General features: G+C 41.9%; 1 protein-coding gene across 2 annotated transcripts in view; it reads left to right on the top strand.

Moving 5' to 3' along the window:
• The window catches only part of GABPB2 (GA binding protein transcription factor subunit beta 2), a 46,745-nt gene that overhangs the window by 25,408 nt on the left and 5,540 nt on the right, over nucleotides 1-15,797 (top strand). For both annotated transcript variants that reach the window (XM_069218498.1, XM_069218499.1), the window contains exons 7-8: nucleotides 3,706-3,894; nucleotides 9,505-9,665. In XM_069218498.1, the coding sequence (XP_069074599.1) occupies nucleotides 3,706-3,894; nucleotides 9,505-9,665 (350 nt within the window). The remainder of the gene's footprint in view (nucleotides 1-3,705; nucleotides 3,895-9,504; nucleotides 9,666-15,797) is intronic.

The following is a 15,797-nucleotide window of genomic DNA, read 5'->3' as shown; positions in this document are numbered from 1 at the left end:
GAGGGAAGTATTCTCTTGCCACTTTACTGAAACATGTCATGGCAGGAGGAGGAAGAAAGGCTTAAAAGAATGAGACTGTCTTAATCATTTTACCAACTTTCAGTGCCTCTTGCATCGGACAGAAAGCAAAGAAGGTGGGTTAAGAGGTAGAAACAACAGAACATTGGAAGGAAGATTCTATCTGTTCCACCATACTCTCCTCCAGGTGTAGATTGTGGATCGCTGAATAGGCTTTATTCCAATGTGGGGGAAAGAGTGCTCTCGAAATGGAATATCTTCACTGCCAGATTCACCAGAAAAGTTGTTTGGGCACGTGCCCTACTCAGCAAAGGCTTATTGGCTCTACACAACTGCGTGCCAGATCTTTTAGCAGCAAGTGTGAGAATGTTCTAGATTGGTGACAAGAGTGGAAAGATATTTTGTTGGCAAGTCGGCACCTGGACATAGTCATAAGCTGGGCTTGCAGTACTTAGACGTGTAAGTTAGCTTGTTTTAGATGAGGTTGTTGGCCATAGGTTAAAATGACTGTGCCATAGCCTTAGAGAGCTCCTTAGTTGGTCATATAACTGTGCACGTTCATGATGTTTATGCAGTATTTCTTGTGCTGATTTAGTCGCTTTCTGCCATAAGCTTTTTTTTTTTTTTTTAATTGTAAAACTTAGTTTCCAAGTACTGCAATGTTCCAGTCCGGAAATGGCATCCACTTATTGGCGCTGCAGCAAATGAAGCAGGTCTTCTCATGCTTGGTTCCTGCTGTCTACTCTTGGCAGCAGGTCTTCAGCTTTTGCCTTTGGCATGTAGCTGAATCAAATGTATAGGCATGCTTATCTGGCCTGTTGTGACCTCCATCTTCTAGACCGTACATAGCTCTTTGTTTCCGGCTATGTCCATATAGTATGACTATGCCGAAACACATGCATCTGTTGAATGTTCAGCAGCCAATAACTGCTGGGAGCATTGCCTGCGACTTGCTCTCTAATTTCATGGTTGCCAGTAATTGCTTCTTTTAATTTTGTTCTGTAATTTTCACCTTTATCGATAATTTAGGTATTGGTTTTAATTTGATGGAATGATTGATTATCCTGCCTTTTCCCCTTCTTAGTATAACAATGTTTGCATGCTTCGAAAATGTTCTTCACTGTCCTTGGGTTTAAGGTCATTTAATTCTTTATCGTTTTATTTTAGGAATTGTCAATGTGTTCTGCTTTTATCACTTGAAGCATGGTTTTATTGACTCCAGACCATCCCAAAAAACTTGTGTATTTCGACACTAAATGTTTCATCGTTTGAACGCAAGAAAAGACCACAAATGTTAAGCACGTTTTGCCTTTTTATTACATAGTGCCAAAATGTTGGCAATTTTGAAAACAGGCTGACATGACTACTGAAGACTAGCAACTTCAGGAGAGTTTGTAGAGATTAAACATGACCTCATTACAAGTCGATCAAAACAATCCAGTTATTTCCCCTGCCCACAGTCCTCATTACTGAGAGATCCATTTGATTCCTTGGGAGGAGTTTGTGTTTCCACACTGATTATCTGAATGTTTTCCCTCAGAGTATCGTATCACATGGAGGTTTTGGCTGTTTTAACAGCTGAAATCTCTGTATGAAACACCACAACTCCTCGATGGCCTGGTAACTGCCATTACTGAGACTATTTGTTTTTGTGGGCCTTTTGTAGTCAAGGAGGCCTTAGTAGTCTTTTGTGGCGCTTTGCAAGGAGATGTGCCGTACTATAACATAAAAATGAACTATTTGTTAGCAGAAACATTTTCTCTTTCTAAAATGGTTTCCCCTAATTATCTAATGTTCGCTTTTTGCCAGTGCTAGGAAATATAAATGCGCAAGACTACTGTAAAGAAAATATTTTACAATAAGTCCCTATGAAAGCCTGTAGCAACAAACAAAAAAAGACAACGCAGCACACAAGGGCCATGAAACGACAAGTCCAGTTTTGATCACCACTGCTAGGAAACGTTAGGGGAATGCAGATCCAGAAAGTCTTCAGCCACTAGACATTAGGCAAAGGAGTGCACACACACAAACCACTTGTTGCTAATTCACTATTACTGTGTTGGTCTCCTACGAATGTGAGAAGGGGGGTGAGCGGCAGAAAGGAGTTGGTGCAACAGAATGATCTTCTCAAATACACTCAAGTAAACTGTGCTGAATACAGTAGAAATGTTGAATTGCTGTAAGATTGGTGTTAAAAAGGCGTTCCTGCCTTATGCTTTAGGTTTTCTTTTTCCAAAGTTTAGGTTTGTGTTTTAGTTTTGCCTTTTGTGGGGTAATTTTATTCACCCAGCAACTAACTGAGGCTAGAGAAGGTAGAAAAGGAAACTGATTCATCTGAGGTAATGATTGCCTTACCTATAAAAATACTCAGTTTAACAGCAACCGAGGCCTTTCATTCCACCCTGGAGTTATTTCATATTGTCAGATACTTTTCAGTTTACCTTTGCTGTATCACACTCTAGTACAGACCCCTTGAACCTTTCAAAGCTCTACCAGTTCCTACATATCTATGCTTAATTCCAAGCCTAGTTGTTTACATGGGCATAGTGTTTATATGGCTTTGTCTCGGTTTTCGGTAGCATCTTGAGATGAACTTGCTTTTGAAGCTGGGATATTCCATTCTCTACCTTTTTTAGTCTTCAGAATTCAGTCTTATCTCTAAAGCTAGAACTGTGTACAAATATGTCTTTAAGACAATGACTTCAACAATTCAGATGTCTAGCAACCATTCATATATTGTGGTTGAGTCCAACTGTTCCAGAAGAATCTATTATGGTGTTTTGACACCCTTACTTTACACATTTAGTAATGAGTACCAGTTTCACAATGTGCGTGGGTTCACCAGCTCATAGATTAGCTGAAGATGTACTGCTCGGGAAACCACAAGCACACTCAACAAAAGTTAATATTTCCACAGTGAGGGCTGTTTTGGGAAAATCTAGCCTACCGGGATCTTTAATTGAGTTATAAGATGGTGCTCCATTTACCATTTCTTTAAATGTTTACATTCAAGGTGAGACAAAGAAAAGGGACAGGCAACACACCTGTTTAAGGGAGATCTTCTCTCAAACACTAATAGTACTTTATGCAAATATGGTGAATCTGTATAAGATTTGAACTGTAGTAGGATCAGTTAATGAGCGGGCTTTGGGTTTGATCATCAATGTATTGTATATTGAAGGCTTACCTGTAGTTAGAGGTCGAAAAGGATCAGACATGTATTACTTTGGGAAGGCTTTCCCAATACTACAAAAGGATAATGCAGAGCATGTGAATCTACTAAAAATATCGCTCTACAATCAGCCGTTTCCTTCTGTGCTAAGTGAAGATCTTGCACAAGATTGGGAGGCATATCACCTGGTACAAGTGTAAATATTTTCTTATCTTTTTGTTCATTCTTGTGCTAGGTAGGTGGAGGATGGGCCTACCTACCTATTCTTTTAAGATTAACATATATATTCTAGATCCATATTGCTCCTGATATAGGTTTACTCCCAGTGTACTACCATATACAAAAATATTTTGCCCATTCCATTAGTTGATTTTCATAGCCGTGCAACAGTATCACATGCCAAAGGTTTTGATTTCAGAGGTGCTAGTGTTTACTCTCTTTTGTTTAGTTAAGATTACTTGCTGTCAGCATCTTGCAGAATAGTTGCTGACTTGTTTTGATGTGTGTTTCCACAGCTGGCTCTGAAGAAATCATGGAAGCGGATTCTGTGGACTCTGCTATTCAGCAGATGGTTGGTGGTGGTGGTCAGAGAGTTATCACTATTGTAACAGATGGTGGTATGCAGCTGGGTAGCTTGCAAGGAAGTCTTGCCTCCAGTGGTATTGGTCAGCAGTTCATTGTTACCATGCAGGACGGCCAGCAAGGTAAGACCAGTGTGTCTGTATGTGCCATTTTGCATTATCCGAGACTGCAGTACAGAATTCAGCATGTGATTGGGTGAGTTGATGGCAATATGTAATTGGGGATCTGAAGCACTTTGCATTAGGAACTGTGCACATGATCAAACATTCATTTTTTTGGTCAAGTAGGATGGTTTTAATTAGACCACAAGTGTTCAGGTTCGAGGATAGCCTATCCAGAAATGAGGCCATGTCTCCTGAAGGTACCTCAGACATTGTTCAGTTGTAGGAAGCATGAGAGTTCCATTGCTGTGTCTTGTGGTGTACTTACCGCAGGGGGTGGATATGCACGGATGTCCAATCTTTACGCACCATGACTGAAGAAATTAGATAGTCGTAGTCATGTAAATGCACTGAATTTCAATTCACCGCTCAATGCAGTGTTGATAGTTGCACATATTACATTTGTAAAAGCAATACTGATCTGTAAGAGGGAACAGTGTGCTGGATATAACACAATGGTGTATACGGTGTCTAAGAGACAAGATTTGCACTACACTTGTACAGCAAGAAGTTATTGGCCAAGAGCTGCTATTTCTCTCCACAGCTGGGTTTTTATTATTTTAATTTAAACACAAGACATGAGCCCTAAATGTAATGCACAGTATAGCTGAAATCCTTAAGGGCCTGATTTAGAGTTTGGTGGGTACAGTTACTCTGTCACAAACGTGACAGATATCCCGTCCCCCATATTACGAGTCCATTGTATCCTATGCACATCATAATACGGTGGATAGGATATCAGTAACCCGTCCGTCAAACTCTAAATCAGGCACTAAATGTTGTATATCATTGAAATATTGAAAGCAGTAGAATATTAATCAAGAAGGCAAACCACAAGTTTGTTAAACAAAAGCAATACAAAAAAACCTGGGGACGAGACTAGGACCTAAGTTACAGACCCACAATGTTCCTGTTGGTGTTCAGCACTTTTAGTGCACAGTCCAACGTTTGTATACTTGACATCCATAGTCAGGACAGTACTACTGGTTATTGCGGATGAAATGAGTAACTGGATAAAAGTAAAGAAATGACAAAGCGTTTCAGCTGTTGATACATTGCAGTCATTTAAATGGTAATAGGTGCATAGAGAGAACATTGTGGTACCTTATGCCAACCCTTAGAGACCAAAATCGTAGAGGGGAATGGTGTGAAAACATTGTTAAAAACATAGGCTGCAGAGCAGTGTTGAACCTTATGCGTATGTAGCCTTTGGAATTACACATTGTCTTATTTCGGCATAAGATTAATGCCTTTGTGTTTAAAGATTTGCCAGCAGTCTGATACTAAAAGTCAAGCTTGTGAAGGACAATGAAGGTGTCGAAGGCAAAAGAGGTGTATTCAGACAAACTCCATTCTGTCCTCTAGTGCTTAAGAAAAACGTGGGATTTTGTGAGAGGAAGCAAAATGAGAATTAGAATTTTGAAATGCTGAATACGTTTGAAAGCTGTAATGTCTACAATTTCAGTTTTTGTTTTCAGTATTTCCAGGTTTGGAAACCTGAAAATGTGTGGCCCGGCTGAAAGAAAGTGTTTTTATAACCAGTTTTTTTATTTTCAGTGATATCAACATACAATAAAGCAAAAGCACACCACCATGCGATAGGTACTAAGTTGTTAAAACTACAATATTAAGATCCCACATCCAGCCCATGATATGTCCACCATGTGCCCAAAATCTTGTGTTTCCAGGGGCATCACTGTGTCTCATAGATCAGGTTTTCCTGGCAAGCCCACCAGTCTGCACCCCACTGCATCACCAGCGATGGGGTCGCTGGCTATCTCCATTTGCAGGCAGTGCCCCTCTTGGCCACCCTAGGAAAATACATTTCCTTCCTGAGTCCCCTAACCCCAACCGAAAGACCCAGTAGAGCAGGCTTGGAAGGAGGTGGGAGAGATATGGTCAATATGTCGGCCGAGCACCATGAGCTCATGTCCCACTTTTCCCCAGAAGGGGGTCAGTGCTGGACAAGTCCACACCATATGAGAAAAATCAGCTTCAATGAAGGAGCATAGAGCACATGAGGCTCAAGAAGTTCTGTTAACTTGGTGTAATCTCTTTGGGTGGTTTGAGGGGGGGGGGGAGGGGGGGGGGTTTCAGGTATGCTCTGTGTGAGTAGTTGAGCTGAACCATGCAAAGACCCAATGAGCTAGCCAATTCCCTAAGGGCCATACATGTTTCTTGCCATTTGTCATCGTCCAATTCCTCCACCCATGCATTCCATTTCTGTTCTGGACAGAGAAGTGGTCTGGAGTGGGGACAGGGAATAAGAGGTAGATCCTAGAAATAGCTCCTTTTCTCAGCCTCACCAACAAAAGCTTGGCCTCAAGGGGGTTAAAGTCCGGGATCTGGGCCTTTGTGGGAACTTGGTCTGAAGGTATGACGTCATTGGAGATGGCGGTAAAATTGTGTACGAGATAGCTAATAATCTTCCTGCATGTCTTGAAATCAGTGCATCGACACTTTAGATGTCCCCCAGGTAAGTAATCCCTTTTTTGTCCAATGATGTAATACCTTGGAGGTATGCCACTTGGTGAGGCTGCGTGCTGCACCATAGTGGAGTTAATCCAGTGAGTTTACGATCTCAGTTAATGAACTGATACACTGTTCTGCACCGCATCAATTGTGGGAACTGAAGCCCTAAGGGATTGGGGTGGGGTGGGGGGAGCAACTACATGCATCACCTCAGTGGACAAGTTTTAGCACTTATTTCAATACAAGGTGTAGCCCCCCTGGTTTGAAGGAAGGGGGGTGCTCGCCATGTTCCCTTCCGGATAAGAGGTGTGGTCCACCCAGTCCTCTTCCCGCGCCGCCACCATGCGCACAACGTCCAGCACTCAAGACAGGACAGGCCACAGTCACTCGCGGCTCAGGGCCCGTGGTGTGTTTCGTCTGTCATTTTGGTGCAGGCGGCCTGAGGTCACGGCTCTCCACGGACCACGAGGGATCAGAAATGAGTCTGAATGGCTCCAGGGTCCACGGGGTCACCAGGGTGGCAGGATCATGAAGGATGAGGAAGCCAGGCCGGGAACTCGTGCTCAGTACAGCCGGTCAGTCATCTTGCTGGCCACTCCCTTCGCCCATTGCGTTTTTATTTGATGAAGCACCTAGTAGAGACTCTGTAATGCGTACAAAGAAAATTTATTCTGCTGAACATGATACAGCTCGGCATTTCCGTCATTAAGCCAGTGCTACCTGTTATGAGAGATCACCATAGATATTACCTTTGACGCTGAAGTCATACGCACCTCATTGCCAAAACAGCCTGACTTATGCATGTTCATCTGCTTGGCAAGTTGTGGTACGCACCCTAATCACAAGGAATAAAGCTACCTTGGAAAATAAGTGAATGTTGGATTTAATTCTGCACGCACTAAAGGGAGTTTAATGGCAAAGACTTGATGAATACTATTGTGTGTAAATATTTGGCTGAATATTTAAGCTCATTGTTAGTTACACAATTCCAGATGGTCAGAAGCGAAAGGAGGTATCCTGCTCTGCTTAGTAATCTGCAGTAGGCCAGATCTTATTCCGATAAGCTCCTCTTCGTCTGAGCCTTTTGCTCTCTCTCCCTACTAATGGGTCATGTAGTAAGAAAAGTGTGGTTGTCATTCACACTGTTAATCTCACCCTGAACCGTTTGAAATATGAAGAGAAAAAAGGGCTTGAATGCTTCTACTCCATTCATCAGTTAATAATGAATATGTGCCTATATGGAATTATTATTAATGCTTGCATTATTTTTTCTTAAATACTGATCGCTGGGAGATTGTTTCAGGTAGAATGCGTCACTTAGATGACACCCTATTTACAGATATCTCATTTGATTTGTGTGTGTGCGAGTGCATGCCTCCTGTGCTTGACAAGTGCACAGTCATAATTCACTTAAATTTGATGAGAATTATTCTAATTATGTGCAGAAAAAAAGACTACGTTGTGAAACCCTATTTAGAAGCTTTGTTAAAATCTTCTGTTTGTATGAATTTCCTGCTCTGCGGGCATTCTGTTGAGTAACCTTCAACTTACCTCTTATATTAAACCTTCAGCCTTGTAATTTACATGAACTGGGTACCTGACAGCAGCCTATTATAAAAACAAAGTAATTCTGCCTTCCCCATGCAAAGTCAGAATTGCTCACGGCTCTACAATTATTTGTCATACACCAAACAGTGGATTGCCGCACCTAAATTCGATGCAAAACACAATTTTGTGTTTACTTTTATTTTTTTCCTGTAATAGTATTTGTTTCCACAAATTGATTATATAGAACTAAAACATGAAAGCTTATTCAATTCATGTATTGCATGCATCAAACCCCCCTCAACTTCTTGCATTCGACCCCCACCAACGCAATTTTTTTTAAACCTCAGTATAAAAACTCTCATTCATTCCACATGCATACAAAATGTCACACCCAACTGAAACCTCAAAGTGTCCCTGGGCCTAACTTGAACATGGATGATAAATTCTCAGCAAGTAATCATAGATAAATGAAATTCCTCCAGAGTTTGCATAATAGTATTTCATCACATCTACCTGGCAGCAGCATCCGAACCAATATCTTCAGTTGTAAAACTTTGTTTCCTATAACCGACGATATGTCACTGAGATCAGTTTTAATTCACAGAAGTAATTGTAGTCTCTTATAAGCTGTTTAATCAGTAATGGTGTACAATGCTAAATCTGTTGTTGTATTTTAAAATTTACCATCTTCATCTGTTTTCAATGGCGTGATTCTGATTCAGTAAGCACGTTTAGAAGAAACAAAGGTTTAAGAAAATCTTTACTTTTATTTTATTGAGATATGCTTACCTTTTACATTTAGACATATGGGTATCCCCATAATTGGAGTTATTTTTTTTACGATAAGGGGCAAATACCTTCATATACTTGTTGCAAGTCCTGCATAGCAGTACAAATAATACAATTTGAACTATCACATAAAGCACTCTAATATGTCAAGTGGTTTCTTGACCCAGGATGTGAAGGAACAGCTTACAATTTTTGGGAGGCTTTCAAAGTGCTTGAGCCGTTACATGCTAGAACATGTTTTTTCCTGAAAATGGTATATTACATGTGACAAGGTACAGTTCTTACTAGTAATTACTTTTTTAATAATAGGAATTCATTTTTACTACAGTCATTGCTACTGTCTCTCTCCTGTGTTGTTTAACCACAGTTTCAGATGTAAACTAATCCAACTGTAAAAATGCACTTTTAACAAAGTTGTGTTGGGATCACCTACATTGACCACATTGCTTACTGGGGTAGGAAGGTCCGCTTTTATGTTTAGATGCTGGTTGGGGCAGTGTCTCTTGGGTCAGTTTATCAGTGTGTGATTGTTCCTAGATCATTTTCTAGGAATGTTAAGCACATAAGTCTGATAATCACAGTACTATATTGGATCAGTTCCTTCTCGTGTTGCTCTTATGAACTGGGGCACACCAAAAAAGTAGTTAACCAGACTCCAATGTGTGATTGACCAGGTAGAACATGGAGTTGATAATATTTAGGCCAGATGGCTCCACCCTCATGTCACTAGTTATTTTCGAATAATACTTCTGTTGATTCCAGTATTAACTGTACCCGCTGGGCACTTTGCGGAAGAGACAATCATAGAGGAGGAGGAAGACGAGGAAGAGGTGGTGGAGGACGATGGTGAAGAGGAGGTGGAGCAGCCGCCTTCAAAGAAAGCAAGATTTGAACACGTCATAAACAACGTGGAGGAAAATAAGGTGAGCGAGGCCTCACTTTTAGTGTTTCGTCCTACAGTTACTTTCCTTTCATCTATTTACTTCAATACACATTTTTATTAGGTATTGTGGTAGGCATGGTACTTTATTTTTATTGAAATATATGCACACACAAACACACTCTTAATCACAATTGCACAACTCACCACACTTTTAAGTTCGCCCTTTTCATCCGTGAGTGTTGGGTAATTCATATTTTTGAACTTGGAGTTTACATTATGGAGCAGGGTAAAACAACTTCAGCCATTGGCCTCCCTCCCTTGAATTAGTGCGTTCTATTCCTGTACAATGTGCCCATATGCACACTAAGTAGTCCCCTTCAGTGTCCAGGACTACAGGTTCAATGTATGCTTTTTTTCTAGATTTTTTGACGGTTAAAAATTATCTGAAAAGGCCACTAAATGTGCTGATGCACTTGCAACCACCATTAAAGGTTTTTGGAAAAGTAAATTCAAAGATGGCTGAAAAGGGTCCACCTCTGATTCTTCCTGTCCCACTGCAAGAAACCGGTGTGCTTCGTGGTTGAGAGATGTTTATAATCAATTTCCTTTGTCTCAGTCTTGGTTTCTCCTACTCCAGAGAGCAGATGGCGGCCAATAGACAGAACACATGAAGCAGTCAGAAATGACGGACTGTCGACTTTGAGCCTGAATCTAGAGTAATGTGGCCTTTTGTAGACCAGGATATTTTTTTCCAATATGTTTAGTTTACTTTTTGGTTTTCTGGCCTTTGCCGCAAGGAAAGTACAGTTACTGAAGTCCTAAGCGCGAGCTTGGTTCATCATTTCTGTGTGGTCCTCTGGGGTCAAGACAACAATGTCTGGAAAGGAGCCACTGATCTAGAAAGAACCTAAATCTGGGAAGGTTGATGGAGTCCCTCTGCTCTTGTAATCTTTGGACTGAAAAGGCCTGCCTTCCAGCTGCTATGCTGAATGTTTTCTGTTAGCAAGGCCTGACTAACTTAAAGGAACTGCTTGATTAACTACGTGTGCACTGGGGATAGAGGGTGGGTAAAGGAATTGGTCCATCACCTTCAACATCAAGACAGGCGAGTCTGCACTGTCCACCAATCCATCCTGTGCTGTGGGTGCCCGTTTCTTTAGCTACAGACGACTTAGAAGACACCAGCTTTCACACTACCAGTGTGGATTCGGCTTCTGTGATTGGAGAAAGTAATCCGACTTCTAGAAACCTAATTCTATCCCTTAAAATTGTGTAGATATTGATGGATTAAGTCATGAGCAATCCTGATTTTAGTTCGACCCGATTCCAGTTAGGTCTGATGCTACCAGTGGTTGCAGTTAGTGTCCTGCTTTTATGAAACAAGCACCAAAGTAACCAGATTTGCAGAGCCACTAGGTGCGCTCCGCTGTTGGTTTTGGCAGTACTTGTTCGTGGAGTATTGTTTAAAAAAAAGTAAACATTTCAACTACTAATGGAAAAGCAAAAATATCTGAAGCTATCTCAAACTGAATATTGTATTCAGTTTATCATTCTTTATTTATGGCGTTTGGACAAGGGTTATCACCACTTGTCTAGGCACTGGATTGAGAGATGTTGTGGCTGATGATTCATTAGGCATGCAGGAAGACTTCATCAAACAGGTTTAAGGCCTCACCTAAAATTCATATGGGATACTTCAGGTACGAAGGTAGAGAGTTCTGTTATAAAGGTGCTCAATAGGAGAAAATGCACCTCCAAATCTAACTTTGCATAATCTGGGGCCCTTAAAAAATTGGCCTCCTGAAGCTCAAAATATCCTCGTTTGGAAGTATTCTACCAGCGTTTTATTGATTACGTTAGTTTTGTCGCCAAATAAGGACTTACGGGTGATGGACAGAGTCTTAAACTGAAACCTTTGTTTAAGGGCAGCCAGTGAAGGTTATGCACAGTCAGTCTGATATGCTCAAACCTAGACAAATCTGCAACGAAGCGCTGTCCATTTGGACTGCTTATATTTTGTTAGTTAAGAAAAGTGGCAGTTCTAAATATGCCACATTGATGAAGTCTGAGTCAGAAAAGACCCTGGATGCTAGATCTTTGTAATCCCGTTTGTGTTATAGTGAGATTTTTGACACAATTCTAAATTCATAACAAGAGGTCGAAACAACACCTGCTCAGCCAGAGTGATCGGTTTGTCAATCCTAACCCCACGTTTTTGACCACTCTAGGGATCCATGGACAACTAACCATAAATCGGAATGGCTATTTAAGACTAGGATATCTGCTTTCCCCGCACTGAGCTTATTGTGCCTCCTCGAATTCCAAATGAAACACATATTGTATTGAAAATTAGCATGAATTGCAGTTTTAGATTTGCTATCTGACCACAGCAAGATCGGAGTATCAAATGCGCATGTAAATGCTCTAACTCCTAGCTCTGCTAATGCATTCGCGAGTGGCCTCGTACAGATGTTAAATGGGGTGCAGGCAGGAGCCTTACATTACCCTGTGTGGCACATGTGCTCTTTGTGAAATAAATGGAACAACAGTTACTGCCTGAGATCAGTTGGCCAAGAGGAACTGAAACCACTTCAGTGCTGTTCCTTCAATACCATCCACAGTGATTCAGTTAAATGGCGTGGCATCTTTTTCACATTTTCACACCGAAATCTCTGATCAGAGTTTAAAAGCCTATTGCACACAATCAAGGTTACAATTCAGAGTATTAGTGGCCTAAAAGAACATAACAGTTGGTTGAAGAAGTGTTGGAATTTACAGGAAAGGGCTTTCTGTTTACTCTCCATATGAATCGGAACTAGAGCAAATGTTCCAGCCATTTGCTCCTTTGCAGTGCCTCGGGGAGAAATTTGTGGACCGCTGAGAGAAGAGACCTTTGTCCAGTCCCTTTAATTACACATTCTGCATCCAGTGAAGGCTACATGTATGCAGCAGCGTTCCCTTCCTCAAACACAAAAAAATTGCCTCAGTGTGCTAAGATCCTTTATCTAGAAGGAAGAAGACTGAATATAAAACAAAACAACCAGATAAACCTGTCTTTTTAGTCAAACCTGGCAAAATACACTTGTTGTTGTACTTTTTCAAGGAACTGGGAGGGTTGTGGAAGAACATTAAAAACGTTTGGGTGGGATGTGACCGGGATACTCTACGGTGGGAGCATGATGACATGTTTAACTCGTGAGTTGGAAGGATACAAATCATCCAATCAAAAGGATGATATAGAAGTTATACTCCATGGTAGGGACAAATAGGAGAAAAGTAAGACATTAAATATGAAGGAAGCATATGGGATTGGCAAAAAAGCAAACAACTGTTAAGCAGTAGTCTGACTCTAAGCCCACTCTAAGCATTAGTATTGTATGCTATAGGTCTTAGACAACAGAAAGCTAAATGCTGTCTGTAAGAGAGGCATAAAAAGGCTCCTCTGTGACTCAGCTGCACAAGCTGCCACGCAATTTGCATCAATTCATTCAAAAACCTAGGAACCGGTTTGATCCTTAACTGGTCCCTAGAATCCATTTGACTTGACACTGTCCATAACTGAATACTACTGGCCAGATAAATATCCTCCTTCAGGCTGCTTGGCGCTGTGCCCCCAAAAACATAAGAGTACATCTGTTATATTGGCTGTCATCCTTGAGTGAACGCTCAATTGCTTGGATGTACAGGACAAACAAAGGTTCCAGTCTGCCAAGGAAGATGTGACCTGCAGTGGCCAGCAGGCCTAATCTGCAAATGTCAATGTCTCTTTATTGCATTCAGAGGGACTTGATTCAACGTTTTTTAGAACAAGAAATTACACATTGACTACGATTGTTTTAGATTGATGGCCTCATGCTAGAGATGAGAGAAGAGTTAATGTGGGAATGGGAAGGTTCGGAATGGATGAGGCATAGGAGGTCAGATTTGAAGATCTGGGTTAGGACTGAGTGAAATGACAACAAACGTGTGCCATGCTGTTGCCCTAGATGAAACAGTGGAAGCAGGTCAAGTCTCCTTTTGATTGCCTTGTCTTTTTCTTCTCTAAAGTATTAATCACCGCTAATAATGAAATTATGAAATGTGTGGATGGGAATTCTAGAAGGTCTAGAGAACTCCTCCTCATGTAAACTAGAAAAAACAAGGACTTATGGGATCTAAGAAGAGTATTCGGCCTTTCAGAGATTGTTGATGAGAAAAGGTAACACAGGGTAAGCTGATTCACTCTTGCACTGTCAGGGCTGTAATGTACCAAGTGCTTTATCTCTCACCCTTATATATGACAGGATGCGAGTCTGGCTAGGGTCTGAGTCACGACCTAGCTGACGCTAATTTTCCCTACTCAGTGTTTGGCTGCTTTTGGCGTAGCAGGAATGGGAGAAATCTAGTCCTTTAAAGATTATATATTTTCAACTCAAGTTGCTGAGCTTTTTCCCTCTTCCTCCAAAAACGGAAAATAAAACCACAGAGTCATTGAGAGAACCGAGGAAGATGATGGATTTTGTGGGTTTTCTTCAACACATGGACCTTTACCATGTGGGTCAGAAAATTAACACGGAGGATGGAGCTCGAAATGCGACTACAAGTTTGATGAGAACAACAGTCATGTGATGTACAGCCTTTACCTATCCAAAGAGCCCAGTTAGAGGGATGCAACACATGTGCTGGGTTTCTGCCAAATACCATTAAGACGAGGAGAAGTAGAGGTGAGGTTGTTATGCCATGACAGTCACAGCATGAACAATATAGCAATAAAGAGAAAGACGAATAAAACAGAATGTATGAGGAAGGATCAGACACTGTCGAGGTCTTCAACGTAGCATGGTGTAAGGCACCAAAGTACACTTTTAAAGAAGGACTGTTAGAAATGGGGTCTCTAGTTGGACGTGGTTTGCACCCTGTCCAGGTAGGGACCCTCACTCTAGTGAGGTTAAAGGAGTCCCACATCTAAGATAACCCCTGCTCTCACCCCCTTGGTAGCTTGGTTCAAGCAGTCAGGCTTATCTCAGAGACAATGTGGTTTGTACAAACACAAAGTAACACAGTGAAAACACCAATATTTATCTCAGTCAAACAAGACCAAAACGACAAAAACCCAACATTCACAAGTTAAGATATAAATGTTAAAGATAGTTTAGAACTTAGAAACACAATAGCTCCAACTAGGGCTATCAAGCTGTCTTGACTGAGTCGTCTCTAACAGTCCAATGTCACTCGTGATGGAGTGCGGGCCGGTCGCAAAGTTGCACGAACCCCGGCTACAGAACCTTTAAAAACAATGAGGAAACAAAAACATTGCGCGTAGTCTGAGAAGTGAGGTGCCGCTGGAGCCAGTGCGGTGTCAGTTCCTTACTGCTAGGCAGGGATGATGAGGCATCGGTTCCTTACGGTTGTAGGGGAGGTGTTGCACAGTGGCGGCCTGGTGGCTGTTCCTTACAACAAGATGGGGCTGATGGATCCAGCAGGTCAAGACGTGGGGTGCTGTGATCACACCACGGAGCCACAGGTGGTGCGGCAGTTGGGTGCCACAGAAGTTGGTGACTCGCGCTGTGGTGGGACTTCAGAGGTGCGGCGTAGTCAGGCCTGCAGTGGAAGTCGCGGTCGTTGCACTCTGCACAGAGTCAGAAAGCAACACCGGTCCTCAAGTCATTCTGGATGTTGATGCACTAATTTCTTTCTTGTTGCACCAGAACTCACTTCCAAGGGCCCAGGAACTGGAGTTGGCACCACTTGGCAAGTCAGGATTCTCAGCAAGAGAGCACTGGCGCTGGTAGGTGAAGTCTTTGATGTCCCTGAAACTTATTAACAGGAGGCAAGCTCAGTCCAAACCTTTGGAGAATCTTTGGAAGCAGGATCTAAAAAGCATAGTCCAGTCCTTTCACTCTCAGGACATACGCAGCAGGCCAGCACAGCGAAGCAACAGGCAGATTGACAGTCCCTACTACAGCATGCAGTTCTTCCTGGCAGACCTTCCTCAGTCCAGAAGAATTCTAACTGTGTGATGTCCGAGGTGCAGTACCTATACCTATTGCTGTCTTTGAAATAGGCAAACTTCAAAGAGAAGTCCTAGTGCACAAGACCCTGGCTGTCCCTACACTGGCCCCAGGCAAAACACTCCAGGGGGTTGGAGACTGCTTTGTGTGAGGATAGGCACGGCGCTATTCAGGTGCAAGTG

The sequence above is a fragment of the Pleurodeles waltl genome, chromosome 12 (assembly GCF_031143425.1).
Source record: "Pleurodeles waltl isolate 20211129_DDA chromosome 12, aPleWal1.hap1.20221129, whole genome shotgun sequence".
Taxonomy (NCBI): domain Eukaryota; kingdom Metazoa; phylum Chordata; class Amphibia; order Caudata; family Salamandridae; genus Pleurodeles; species Pleurodeles waltl.
Note: the sequence above shows the minus strand (reverse complement) of the source record. Positions and strands in the feature narration are given on the sequence as shown.